The sequence below is a fragment of the Amblyomma americanum genome, chromosome 1 (assembly GCF_052857255.1).
Source record: "Amblyomma americanum isolate KBUSLIRL-KWMA chromosome 1, ASM5285725v1, whole genome shotgun sequence".
In the NCBI taxonomy this organism is placed as follows: domain Eukaryota; kingdom Metazoa; phylum Arthropoda; class Arachnida; order Ixodida; family Ixodidae; genus Amblyomma; species Amblyomma americanum.
This window is the reverse complement of record NC_135497.1, coordinates 24,969,192-24,982,304: the sequence shown is the minus strand read 5'-3', so window position 1 is coordinate 24,982,304 and position 13,113 is coordinate 24,969,192. Positions and strand designations below refer to the sequence as shown.

General features: G+C 45.8%; 3 protein-coding genes and 1 long non-coding RNA gene across 6 annotated transcripts in view; 1 reads left to right on the top strand and 3 right to left on the bottom strand.

The window, feature by feature from the left end:
* Positions 1–35: 35 nt before the first annotated feature.
* Positions 36–3,278, bottom strand: LOC144111760 (DENN domain-containing protein 10-like). The gene is made up of 7 exons (XM_077644871.1): positions 3,100–3,278; positions 2,653–2,858; positions 2,357–2,585; positions 2,189–2,300; positions 1,369–1,577; positions 1,178–1,272; positions 36–433 (listed from the first exon to the last, which is right to left on the bottom strand). Exons 1-7 carry the CDS (start codon positions 3,137–3,139, stop codon positions 260–262), a joined length of 1,065 nt encoding a protein of 354 aa, XP_077500997.1. The 5' UTR covers positions 3,140–3,278; the 3' UTR covers positions 36–259.
* A 471-nt stretch (positions 3,279–3,749) lies between these two features.
* Positions 3,750–6,241, bottom strand: LOC144111728 (uncharacterized). The gene has a single exon (XM_077644869.1). It carries the CDS (start codon positions 5,754–5,756, stop codon positions 3,849–3,851), a length of 1,908 nt encoding a protein of 635 aa, XP_077500995.1. The 5' UTR covers positions 5,757–6,241; the 3' UTR covers positions 3,750–3,848.
* Positions 6,242–6,275: 34 nt separating this feature from the next.
* LOC144111803 (uncharacterized) lies at positions 6,276–9,367 on the top strand. 2 transcript variants are annotated; one of them, XR_013310149.1, is made up of 3 exons: positions 6,276–6,407; positions 6,701–6,867; positions 8,604–9,367. It is a non-coding gene; the product is annotated as an uncharacterized LOC144111803 (long non-coding RNA). The 2 variants fall into 2 exon arrangements; XR_013310148.1 differs by having other exon boundaries at positions 6,294–6,403.
* Positions 9,368–9,452: 85 nt separating this feature from the next.
* The window catches only part of Scsalpha1 (Succinyl-coenzyme A synthetase alpha subunit 1), a 30,834-nt gene continuing 27,173 nt past the window's right edge, over positions 9,453–13,113 (bottom strand). For both annotated transcript variants that reach the window (XM_077644873.1, XM_077644872.1), the window contains exon 8: positions 9,453–9,603. In XM_077644873.1, the coding sequence (XP_077500999.1) occupies positions 9,577–9,603 (27 nt within the window). In that variant the 3' untranslated portion in view covers positions 9,453–9,576. The remainder of the gene's footprint in view (positions 9,604–13,113) is intronic.

Sequence of the window (13,113 nt, the reverse complement as noted above, 5' to 3'; positions counted from 1 at the left end):
AGGAAATGCTATAAAAGTACAGATGCACAGCTCCATCGAAGAAAGCACATCATTTACTTGCTAACTGATCAAGAATAAATAGCACTAGTAAAAACAGCACCTTTCATATGTACAACTGCTGTAACGGCATGTGCAGCAACATTTGTTACAAGACAAGCTTGCACAGCTCTGTTCAACACAGAACAAATGTGCTAGGTTACCACCAGCAAGGTTATCTGCTTCATCACTGAGCGGTATGTATTTTTTTGCTCGCTACTATCTAGGCATCAACGAGTCCTTCAGCCACAGCCAAGTTCCAGTAAAAGTTTTCCAGGGCAGGTGCTAGCTTTAGCTCCTGAAGCTTTGCAAAGCTGACCACTGGCTTGCCACTTGTGCCAGGTGCCATAGCACTCTTCATGTTGTGTAGCAGCTCCTCTGTCTTTGCTGCAATGTCCTGCAAGCATGACATGTCCCATGATTAGCATGTAGATTTATACACACTTGAACCATGCTGCACCTATTTGTTGCATTAAACAGCATTAAAAAAGTGAATTCAACAAAACCCCAAGTATGCATAAGATGCTAAGTCTGTCGTGTAGTGCAGGCGAACATGAAGCGCAGTAAACAGACTTAAAACACATTGTCACTTTAGCTTATCACTCTGCAGCCTCGGCCAGAAAAGAATGTTCGCAGACAGAACAACCAGTGCCGAGCTATTTGGGAAGCCAAGATTTTACTCTGCCAAGTTTTCCTTGATGTAAAATGGCAGCATGGTCACAACACAGTGCAAAGGACAAGGTTTATGGTTTATGGGGCTTTAACATCCCAAAGCGACTCTGGCTATGAGGGACGCCGTAGTGAAGGACATCGCACAGTACACGGGCACAAAGGACAAGGATATAGAGAGGAAATCCCATGGACAATGTTTCCATGTCCTTTGCTCAGCACCATAACCATGCAATAACAGATAGCCCATTGGTCATTCTTGTTTCAGTAGTGCCAGTCTTGCCCAAAGTTCTGCCCATTGTTTCATGGTGCATAATATCTGATAACATTTTCTTGGTGCACAGACTAACCTTTATACTTGGATACTGATTGCACAGAACTGTGAACAGGAAAAATTTAAGAAAGTAACCAAAGGGTCCCTGCACGCAGGTGTCTGCACACAGGCACACGTATGTGTAGGAAATTAACTTGCCTGCACAACATCTTGGTCCGATAAATTATCATTATCTGCCTGCCGCACCATGAACATGGCAATTTCCTTGTGCATCTTGCTCATCTGGAAGGCATCTATGAGAAAAGCAAAACCAACCAATAGATGTGACTGCAACAGGAAAAATTTTACAAAGCAGCAGCAGCAAGGAGTCGTCCTGCTGTCCCACATACCTTTTGAGTGGGGTGCCACAGTAATTTCAATGGCGGCTAAATTGACGAAGACATCATACAGTTCTAAGCGGCCCTCAATGCTGGCATCACGGAATCCTGCCAAATAATGGGTCATCTCGGAAAGCTCTGCCACTTCAATAGCACTCAACTCCATAAAGGGGTAGAAGTGTTCCCACTCTGGTTTGTGCTGGCTCAAAGCTGTCAAGGCCCTGAAAATTGAAAGTATTTTGTCTTGGTAAGCATTTGACCTTTTGTGTGCATGACTTGTGGCTGCTCCTGCCATACAAGCATTAAGTGGCAACTTTTCTGACAGCCACCTTCATGGATGCCTTTACACGATTACTGGGGGGGGTTGGGTGGGGGTAATGCTGCCTACAAAGTGGGTTCAGCAAACATGGCCACTCCTTTCCAAACATGAGTCACTCCATGGGAAGGCAAGATATTTACAGAGTAGCTTTTCCAATTTCAGCAATTGAAGGATTTATCACCACCATAACTGCCAATCAACCAACAACTCACTCCTTTCCAATAAGCAGACATACAAATTTGCCTATTGAGCACATACATAGACAAGTTGAACTCTGAACATATGAAAAGCAAGACAGAGAAATCTGAAATACTGTCACATAACACAGCAGTTGAGACCAGACACTACAACATGCACACCACACTATGCTGCAGACAGCCGTTTTCTCGCCCGTAAAGTATCGTTTCATCCCCAAACTTGGGTTTGCAAAAGCCGACATGCTTTAGCGCAACTGATTATACTTTTAGGATAAAACATGTCCATGCTTAGGCCGAGCAAAAACCCTCTACTCACCTGACATAGTTGAGCAAAACGTTCAGTTTATGATGGTAGACAATCACCCTCTTTTTCAGAATGAGTGCAGTGTAGATGATGATCGTCTCCAGACCAAACATCTTTATGATATCTGCGGCATGAAAAGTAATCATGTTTGCTCTTGAATGCGACACATCGAGAACTCACCTTTGATGGGCACGTGCGTCATGCTGCGTCTCCGATCAAAATTGCTCAATAGAAACGTTCCGTTCTCTTCTGTTGTACACGATCCTTTGACAGACACTGACAAAAAAAGTCGCAGCAGTGCCGTGGGGTCTCCAGTCTTGCAGTACACTTTGCTAAGTATCCTCGAGAGCGTCTCATATTTCTCGGGGCTGAAGTCTTTGGTGTGCAGCACGAGGACGAAGAGTTTAACCTACGAGCAAGGTGAGCCGCATTTAGACAGCGCATCTCCAACGAGTTATTCAATTCCTCGCACTTACCCGGCTTAAGTTATCGCTGTCAAAGACTTCAGTTTGGTACATATAAAACCAGTCCCTGTGATGGTGACAGTAGCGGAACCACACAGGCCGTTCGCTCGACATGCTATCGTTCTCCAAGTCGCATTTTGCCAGGAGCAAAGAACGATATTGTGACGTGAACGATGGGTAAGACCACGTCCACAGCACATCGTTGTTGGTGTCTTTCTCTGCAAAGCAGAAACGCAACAGAAGCAATAAAATAAAAGCAAGCGCGATTACACATAACAAACGGAGCGTGAACCACGCGTCAACCTTTGTTCCCGAGTTTAGAGAAAAACATAGGGAGCACCATCCTTACATCGGACACAACTACAGCAAGCTGACCGTGAGTGGCAACACTTCCCCACGATACGAGGAATTGCGATCTGCTTCGCAAGTTAAACAACAGTAGTGTGAGGCACGACTTACCGATAACACCAACTGCTTTCAAATCGTCAACAGCAGCCATGGCACATGATGGGCGTAAGTAGGTATGTATACACACCACAGCGACCACACCGAAGCGCGATTCGGGGTAGGATAAGATGGGCGCGCGCGGTAGGTTGCGCTGGTTGTGCTCCGCACAAGCGACTCTTTCGGACGTTTGGAACCGAGACGGCGCTGCAAAACGCCCCGCCACCAGTCAGTGTTCAGACCAATCAGACCACCGGAGAGTACAAACGCCAGGTAAATGGCCAGGTCAATAATATAACTTTTGGCGGCGGTGGTGTGGCAAGTGGACGTACTGCTTTCCTATTCACTTCAACGCGTAAAAAAAAAAAGAAAAAAGTAACAAGGTAAAAAATTAAGCGCCGTGTGGATCACAATGTCACATAGAAATTTTAAAAAATAATTACCTTCTTTACGTGTTGCATTGCTCCAGCATCCTGCATAAAAACTGTGGCAATAGCAAATTCTACAAATATTTCGCCAATTCATATTTTGAAGTTCCATCATAGCCACACATACAAGTCAGGGGATGCACCATGATATAAATTAAGTGGAACTAACAAGAAAGCTTGTCCTCTGTGGTCTAAGCATATGGCCATAATTATGCATGGCATATCACAGCCGGATAAAGCATCTACCAGATTTGTTTGAAGAACATTTTACTGACATATGGAAGCTATATGTACAAGAGGAATGGTCACAGGGACATAGGGGAGAAGGCACCTTGGTCAGTTGAGGAACTTGCGACAACGTCGGGCACCACATGTACAGGGAATCTTGACATCTTCCTTTGGAAACTTGTAGTCATAAGTCAGTTCTTCACCCTTGTGGATTTTGCGAAGTGCATATATGATGATGTGTTTCTGTCCATACACTGTTATCACTTTGGAGAAACAGTTGGGATCACAAGAGTGATTGATGAAACGAGCAGCATTGCCATGTGTTGTGGCGTCCACTACTTGGTCCTCATCAATGCGAAACATATAACAGCCGATGCCTCTGCTCTCATACAACCGTTCCCGCTTGTCTGTCAACACTGACCTGATTACCTCTCCTGCATATTCAATCACCATTTCACCAGCATCTATGTCCCGCATGGAGTAAAGCCCTCGTCCATGGATTAATGAACGATAAACACCCACTGTGGCCTTGGCACTGTCTTTGAGGCGGTGGAAGCTGATTATTGTGGCTAATTCCTTATCCTGGATGCTACGACGTCGTTGAACACACTCATCTGTCTCTTCATCCTTGCAATGGAACTCTGGTGCTGGTGCCTTGCGATGCACTGATGCTAAGAAGTCAAACATGTCATAACTCCCCCGGCGTCGAAAAGGCTGTGTGCGAGCACAGCCTGCATAGCAGTATTTCGCCACCTCATGCCTCTTCTGAAACTTGAATTTGGGCACTCCACTCTCTTCATCCGAGTTAGTTTCAAAGGCATAGATATCATGCACTTTGTCCACATTTTCTAGCAGCTGAGGTGTTGAAGGAGGCGGTGTGGGCACAGGAGTTGGCACTGGAGGTGTTGTTGGCAGGACGGGTGCTATGGGCTCGTCTGGTACCTTCAGCTCCACAGGGGGAAACTCAAGGGTGCTTGACGAGTCTGTGAGCGTGACTCTGACAGTGTCCGCACTGCTGGCGTTGTCCAAGCTGGACAGAGAGGAAGCTGACAGCGGTGGAGAACCGAAGCACAGTCGCGTCTCCTCACCGTGGCAGAGCGGCGGCTCCGGCTCGGTCCTAAGAGTGCCCATTGAAAACCTGGAGTCTGGTTCAAACGGCCTCTGCAAAGGTCTCGGGCAAGGCGCCGGCAGCGACGGCACGGGGTTAGCGGCTTCTTGGGCGCGCGGACAAGCCAAGATAGGCCGGGGTGCGGGAAGGCCCGTCTTGGGGAACGGCAGTGACTTGGGGCTGCTGTAAGGTCCGCTGGTCGAGAACGGTGCTGGGCTTGTGCTGGTGTCGCCATGGAAGTTCGCAAAAGGCGCTGCTGCTGCATAGCTCGTCTGCTCGGGCGTCTCCTGCTTGCTCTCGAGCAGCGGGCAGACTTTGGGGAATGGATCCGTCGGCTGTAACAAGTGTGTGCCACCAGTCAGAAAGAGATCGTTCGAAGGCGCCGAACCATATGATGATGGGAGCGGTTCTGGTGGACTCGCGTAGCTCGCAGTAGACACAAAAGCGTTGTTCACGAACGAGGGGAATGTTGGTTGTTCAGGAGGCTGCAGGCTGAACGGCACCAACGGTGGCGCCTGGACAGCCGTGTTGCTTAAAAATGCATAGTGCGAAGGTTGTGGCTGTAGTGACAGCGGCGAGTAGAAGAGCTGCTGCGGCGGAGGTGGCGGTGCCAAGTAGCTCGTGAGGTCCGCGCTCCGTGGTACCACAAGAGTGCCCCCAGGGACTTGGAACACGTCGTACTTGCTTGGGTAGCTCGGTGTACTGCTGAACAGAGTGGGCTGCACATAGGACATAGTGTAGTTGGACAGGGGCGGCGCGATCACCCTGTTCAAGCCGACGTTGTTGATGGGGCAAAAGGCAGATGCGTGCAAGGCCATAGCCGCCGGCTGCCCCAGCGGTCCGCCCGCAGGCAGGCCGCCGACGGCCGCCGTGCTTTTGGCCAGGATCACTTTCGGACAAGCCATCATGACGCCGACCGGCGCAGGCGGGCGCGGAAGCGCGCGCGCGCGCGCGGCCGCTACGATGCGTTTGCTACAATGGAGCACAGTCCTCGCGGCTCATGTCCGTCACCAACTGCAGCGCTCCGCGTACTCCGCTTGCCAGCATCTCAAGCAACGTGACCCCACAGCCAGTCTCTGCGACCGATACGTCCGCGCTTGCTGGGCTGGCCACCGTTTTGCTGCGGAACATCGCAGTCCGAAAGCATGTTCTCATTCATCACAACACCGAAGAGGGAAGGGTGACAGCTCCCACTTGACCGTCTTGTGCCGAGAAAAAGCAGAACAGTGGCCGCTTGCACGAAGAGCTCTTGGTGCGCGCGTGGTCTACTCGTAAACAGCGAACAACATTGTATTCACTCACCAGCGGAAAAATCTCCTCAATCGATAAGTTTATAAATTACAAGATGTGAAAGACAAGGTTTCAGCTCCCCGCGCAGTGGCGCTGGAATGTCGCTGCCGGCGAGATTTGGCGAGAACGGAAAGACTAGAGCTGCTTCTAGAGCATAGAGGAAAGACGGAGAGTGGAGAGAGTGGAGAGTCGCTCAGCAGTCGGGAGCGTCTCCCGCGCCGCCCGGGCGGCACGGTGGAATGGTTCCGAGTTGGATTTGCGCTTCGTAGGTTGGTTTTTCGCAGCGTAGCACCGTCGTCCGGGCAATACATAAAAAAATAAGTTACGAGGAAGATTACGGTTGACCGCCTTGCAAGGCTTTTGTTCGCGTGGAACTTCCTTGCGTTGCCTTGGCGCTGAGTAATTGGCTTATAATTGTCAATTTTGACCAGCGCGCCGTGCTCACATTTTTGGAGTTTATCGCTTTTGATATCGCCGGATTCCTGTCGGCATCATATATCTGTGGCGTGGATAAGGACCATGATTTCCTTGACATCGATCCATGTTTTTAAACTTGTCGCAGCGCCCTGGAAGGAGGATCTGTACGTCTATTCCACTGATAGCTTACTGCGACCAATGAAGGCGTCAGCTGACAACTGGAGCGTTAGGAGTCAGCAAGTTAACGTAACTAGCTGTGGCGTTTCTCGCATTGGAACCCCACTGTCGACTGCTGACACCGATGGCTGAATGGTACGTGTCAGAGTTGTTTTGCTGACATTCACTAATACATGCAGAGGTAACACTGTGCGAGTTGTACAGGAAGATCAGACCGTGTAATATTTCTGCAGTTTTCTTTGACAATGACTCTCGGCTTATTTCATTCATTGGAAAGCGCACCTTCGGACGTATGGTGTAAATGGAAGTCTGCTAGTGCCATAATGTTGACATTGCTCCTGGCTGCACAAAAGAATTCAATTTCACATGCATCTTGCGAAGTACCCGGGTTCGAACCCGACTGCGGCGGCCGCGTCTCGATGGAGGAAAGATTTCGCAAAAGGCACCCGTGTGCTGTGCGATGTCAATGTACGTTAAAGATCCCCAGGTGGCCGAAATTACTCCGCAGACCTCCACTACGTACGGATTTTATTTTTATTTCTTTCACTCCCTCCTTTATCCTTTCCCTTACGGCGCGGTTCGGCGGGCCCGGTGTCCACCAAGATATGCGAGACTGTTACTGCGCCACTTCCTTTCTTCAAAAACCGATTTCCAATTTGTTCACATGCATCATGTGGCACATGCGCTGGGCAGTGTTGCCTCTCCTAGAGCGTGTTGTCGGGCAAGTTAGCTTTGCATGATATGGAAGAAGTTAGCGTAGGCGTTTGACATGGCCCCACGACGGTTGAACAGGACCAACAAGAGCACTAACACAGCCAGGAATAACACCCCTCCTGAGACAGAAGGCAAACTCTTGCTCGACACGCTGCGATGACGGTGTGCCGTACTAGATGATCCAGAACAGAAGGATGAAGAGATGACGTACAAAAGCGCTCGTCTGTCTGGTGTGTTTCTTCTCGGTCCCTGTCTAAGTTTTGCGCTAACTTCTTCCATATCTTGCCTCTCCTAGTTGATATATCTAGGTCGAATACCTGAGCAAGAGAATAAACCTACATACAATCCCCAGTTGCACTAGGTTGGTGGAGCCCATAATGGCATTTGCTTGCTCAACTTGTTGATCCTGGGCCTCCTGTTGGGTCAAGCTCCCCCATGTGATGGGATGGGTACAGTAGTTGCAAGATTCGAGGACATGTCCACATTTTCTGGTTGTCTGGAAAACCTCTACTGTGCCTGCGCCTTGACACGCCTTGAGCACTTCAGATGCATTGTTGCTGGAGGGGTGCAATGAGCTACTCCATCTCGGCAGTTCCTTTCAGCACTATCAAAGCTGTGAACAGTGCAGAGGCGATGTTCCAACGATGCAGAATGTAGTCCTACTATATAGAATGGGTGAAAGGGAATATGGGGTAGTGTCTTTAAAGTGCGCATATGGCAAATGCTTTTTCAAATCGAGCCTTAACCTATGCTCGCGCTACATTCACTGCTGAGTTTAGCGCGCGACGTGCTTTGGAGAGAATTCGGCTTTGTTTTGGGGTTTTTCAAAAAGTATGTTCACTGATCACAAATGAGGCATTGGACTTTCATTTGTCTCCTCTTACATGCAGCAAAATCCATGCCACAAATTTGGTTTATTTTTTATTTCGAGCAATGATTCTGCCGCTCGCTCCTAGGCCCAAAAAAGAATGTTAGTTTTCCGACGAAAATGGTTTCCGTTCAAAAAACCATATGGCTGAAGTTATTGTTGCTATAAGTTATACAATGAACTAAAAGTGCAGATGTGACGAAGGGCGTAATGTCCCATAATATGCTTGAGTTTAGCATATGTAAGCGTGCATGTGCTATTCTAAATTTCCTCCATTTCTTTTTTCCAGCCATCTCTGCAGACAACGAGGCATGCAGGAGCATGTTTAATGCACTCTCCCGATTGGCTAAGGAGGTTTCTAGCTTTCACGGAGTTGCAAGGGAGTCATGAGATGGAGTATATTGGTTCCATCTGGTGCAATCTTGTAGCTTCGCCTTTGCTTGGGTTGGGGACAGAAGTGCATGCTGCAAGTGCAGTTGCGAGTGGCATCTTGAGGTTGTTTGAAAGTATGCAAGAAATTTACATCATCATGAAGCTTTGACGTCTCAGATGTAGACTAATACACGAGAAAATGGTGCTCTAGTAGAGTGCCATACTTTTGTTTGCCTGAGCAGTGTAACCAAACACCGACTTTCTTTGTTCCTATCTAGTTGCATTAGCTTCAGGCTAAATTTACTATTTTAGCTTCGAGCAACATAGCATACCTATACATGTGCCAACATATGGCAGTGTTGAACTGCCTAATGCACATCATGAATTATCTTTCGAAAGTGAATATAATCGTTTAAAAAAACTGCCACTGAGCGCAAATGCGTCAGCAAAAGTGTTGTCATATTTAAGACAACCCAAAAGATGTAGGTTGAGCTCATAATTATTGGCTACTAGAAGTGTTGTGTACCCATTTATTTTTAGCTAGAGCCAGCCATTCCTATGCTCAAGCACTTTCTGCTACAGTTCAACAATAAAAAAAAAAAGGCAGCTACACTATGTGCAAACCTAGGCTGCTACAGGACACTAGAGCACAAAAAGCTTGTCTGCTATTTTTTGTTGAAATCTCCACGTATTAAATACCAATCTCTACAGTGCCATCATGACGACGACCGACGGGCTGGAAAAGTTCAATGCAAAAAAAACAGTGTTGTCTTTGGTATCCATGGAACAAGCCTTTATTATCTCGCATAGCAGAAACAATGGCACAGCCCACCTGTACAGTAAAATGTTAACACCAGTGCTAGCTACATCTATGCATTTTTCGTTGCTTACTATGCCAGACCACGCTTCTGCATCTCCTGCAAAAGAACAGAAATATACAAAAAACATGGTATTACATAAACTTGCCAAGATGTGCAGTGACAGGTGTTCAGCATTACTGCATGCAAGTCAGCTGGAACAGAGAAAGAAACCTTTACATACTATCCCCTAATCTTTTTATACGCTGCACATTGCTGTTTATTTAACACAATCACTGTATCATGGGTCACCGATGTGTCAATTTTTTTATTCACTTCGGCCATGAATACTGAGTCCCATGATGAAGCCATGAGACATATATTTAACTGAGGTCCTCCTCATTAGATTACGTGATAAAATCTCACCTATGGCTTCATTATTGGGCTCAGTATTCAAGGAACCACAGCATGGATAAATTCTGTGACCTGCTGGTGACCCACGGTGCAGTGAATGCATTAAAGGGGGATGCGATTTTCAAATGACGAAAAGCTAAAAAAAAAAAACGAAATTTAAATGCTACCACATTTCGTATGTGTAAGGTCTTTCTGAATATATCCTGAAACATTTCCCCGAAGACAGCCCAGAAGTAGCGTTAAAAATTTTTTTGCGACTATAGGGAGAAAAAAACTGGTTAAAATTTCCATGAAAATGCCAGTTTTCTCAAAAGTGTTCCTTAACCTGACTGCCAAGCTTTTGTCCTGCAGTGCACTCACTCTGCTGATTATGATCAGAGCCTTTCAACTATAATGCTTAGCTTTTAAACTTTTTCCCGTCTACCAGAGTATAGGTATGTTTGTACGGCTTCTTAATAATATTGACTGCACAGCACCCGTGGCATTTTTAAAACTTGACAATCACTATCATCGTAGCACACTTTTTCACCATAAGGCAGGTTACAAGTAATGTCAGGTTAGTTTTACCTACTCATCTCTACGCATGTAGGTCTAGCAAAATCAGCTGCAAATGCGCTGGCATGTAGCACATCTTAACTTGTCTTTACACACTGAACACTTTACAGGGTGCTTCACCTAAGACTGTCAGCAATTTTTAAAAATAGGCTGTTTGAGTTAGAAGAGCACTTTTTTTCAGCATAGCATTAGCAGTGGTGTAGAGCATCAGAATACAGCTAAGACATACTGACTAGCATGGTGGTTAAACTAATACTGAACAGTTAACTTTTTAGCTATTACTGTTATGCTCCTTATTTATTCAGAGGCTTACAGCCCACCGTAAGTAATATCAGTTTTTAGAATTTCAAAAATGCCATTCTCGTTGCCGCTTCAATGCAAGGAATTTTGGTGCTGCACATGGCTGAAACCAAAACCGCACAACCAGGAAGAGTGCTAGCCACCTGTGGGTGTCACGTGGCCATTTTGCAGCAAGCGGGCAGTGAGCATGTGACAGGCGCGTTGCTGCGTGACATGCCCGTAAGCGTGGCTAGTGCTCGCTCTGGTCATGCGGTTTCGGTTTCAGCCATGTTGCGGCCCCAAAATTGGTTGTGCTGCAGCAGAGACAAGAATGGCATTTTTGAAAATCTAAAGACCAACATGGATATTATTTACGGTGTGCCACAAGCCTTTGAATAAATAAGGAGTTGAACAGTATTACTAGTTAAACATTTAACTATTCAATATTTGTTAACCAGCCTGCTAGTCAGCACATCTAAGTTATGCTTTGATGCATTACACCGCTGGCAATGTTATGCTAAAAAAGCACGCTTCTAGCACAAAAAAACCTATTTTTAAAAATTTCTATCAGTCTTAGGTGAACTGTCGTGTATAAACACTTCCAAGTAAAATGAAGCAGCACACAGTCAGCACACAGTGCTGTCTGTAGTCCTGTCTGGAGTACTGTGCAGTACCCTTTCATGCTGCAGTTATAAACAGTGCCACTGCAGGTTAAGTATGCCTCAAGAAAGAGTAACCTTCAATGCCTCAGGCTCTTTAGTAACTGAACAGAGCAAGCATGCAGCATGATATACTTACAATGGTTAACATTTTCATCTTCCAAGAACCTCTAATAAAATGTAATTGCTTTAGTGAGCTTTCAGGACATGGACTTTTCAGAAAAATGTAAAAGCTCATGTGGCACAAACACAAAACAATGCAATTTTTCAAGAAAAAAATTTTCTCTATAAATGGTCAGTGACACTTGGTAGATAAAAACCAACTGCCACACAAAACAGTGCAACCTAATTAACTAGAAAGCTGCACAGAGTATTCATCTCAAATGGCTTTCCTTTCACGGTTGGTTTCATGTAGGCTTCACTAAAAACTGTCGCAATGCTAACGATTCATAAGCACTGATATTTTTCATGCTTACTAATGCAATTCAGTGTGTAATACATGTAATCTCAAGAAATTCAAGGGGCCCTGCAATGCAAACCAAGCATGTCGTTTTGACTGTCTGTATGCATAGCATGGGATACGGTAATGCCTTAAACCCATGGAGATCATCGAAATCATGCTATTTATTATTTTTATTTTACTCTGCTCCAGAAATGCTCATTTTGCGTCGATGGCGTCTAAATGTCAAGGCGATATTTGGCAGTGGATATAACGTAGCAACCAGATTGGGCGCTACCTCTTTGATTGCACCAAAACATAATGTCTCTGAATATTGTAAGCTTTTTTGATGGGAAAACAACTGAAAAGCAGCACAAGTGAATGAAAACTAATAACAACACTAGGGGCGGCCCTTTCCATTTTGCTTCAAACTATCGTGGTGGCGAGTGCTGCTGTTCACATTGCCGGTACCAAGTAAGCAGTGAAAAAAAAAAAAATGGTGCTGGGCAAGTGAAATGCGATTTCGTCTCATATATTTATTTCAAATTTTGTTAATAGAGTAACATTCATTTGCATGCTTCAATTTCAATAATTACTTTTTGCGCCGACATCTGGAATGCATGAAGAATCCTTTGAACCAGAATACTGTATTTACTTGCGCAATGAAACCAATTTTTCAGAAACATCACTTTGGGAGCAGAGTTCATTATACAGCGGTAAAAAAAAAAAAAGTACCTTCCTGCCTGCCCACCCGCTCACCATCAACAAAAGTGCGCAGTCCACAAGCTTTATCCCTGCGTCACCCAAGTTCATGTCGCCGGTGTTTAGTACTAATCACTCACTAGAGCATAGTCAACAGTGCTTGTCATTTGCGGCGAGATGATGTGAACAAGCTGAACACCCGCCCTGAAGGTCAGGTGCATGTTTTTTACACAAAGTAAAAAAAAGAAAAAAGATATCAACGCCAAAAGCGGGGGTGGGTTAATTATGCGAGCAAATACGGTAATCAACAGCGAAAAAAAGTCGTAGTGCCCCTTGAAAGCCTTCCCACTCAATTAATGGGCACAACAGGAATTAAGAATGGTAAAAATTGTGTTTGTGCACTATACACTCAATGCACTAGACCGTACCTCAGCACTATTGTCACAAACCATTGACAAGCACTCAATCCACATCAAAAAATGCCTTCCCCTTCCTGCATAGCTTCGTGCTGCCAAAGACAGTAAGATAAATTGCCCCTCTAATAGTGATAGCAAGACAGCCTCCTAACTATCTTAAACTAAA

Bases quoted from the DNA above. Each gene is read 5' to 3' on its own strand.
- LOC144111728 (XM_077644869.1), bottom strand. From the start codon at position 5,756: ATGATGGCTTGTCCGAAAGTGATCCTGGCCAAAAGCACGGCGGCCGTC.
- LOC144111760 (XM_077644871.1), bottom strand. From the start codon at position 3,139: ATGGCTGCTGTTGACGATTTGAAAGCAGTTGGTGTTATCG. The intron at 1,578-2,188 runs GTGAGTAGAGGG...TTCAATTTTCAG, and splicing joins GTTTTGCTCAACTATGTCAG to GGCCTTGACAGCTTTGAGCC. The intron at 434-1,177 runs GCAAGTTAATTT...TCATGCTTGCAG, and splicing joins CGGACCAAGATGTTGTGCAG to GACATTGCAGCAAAGACAGA.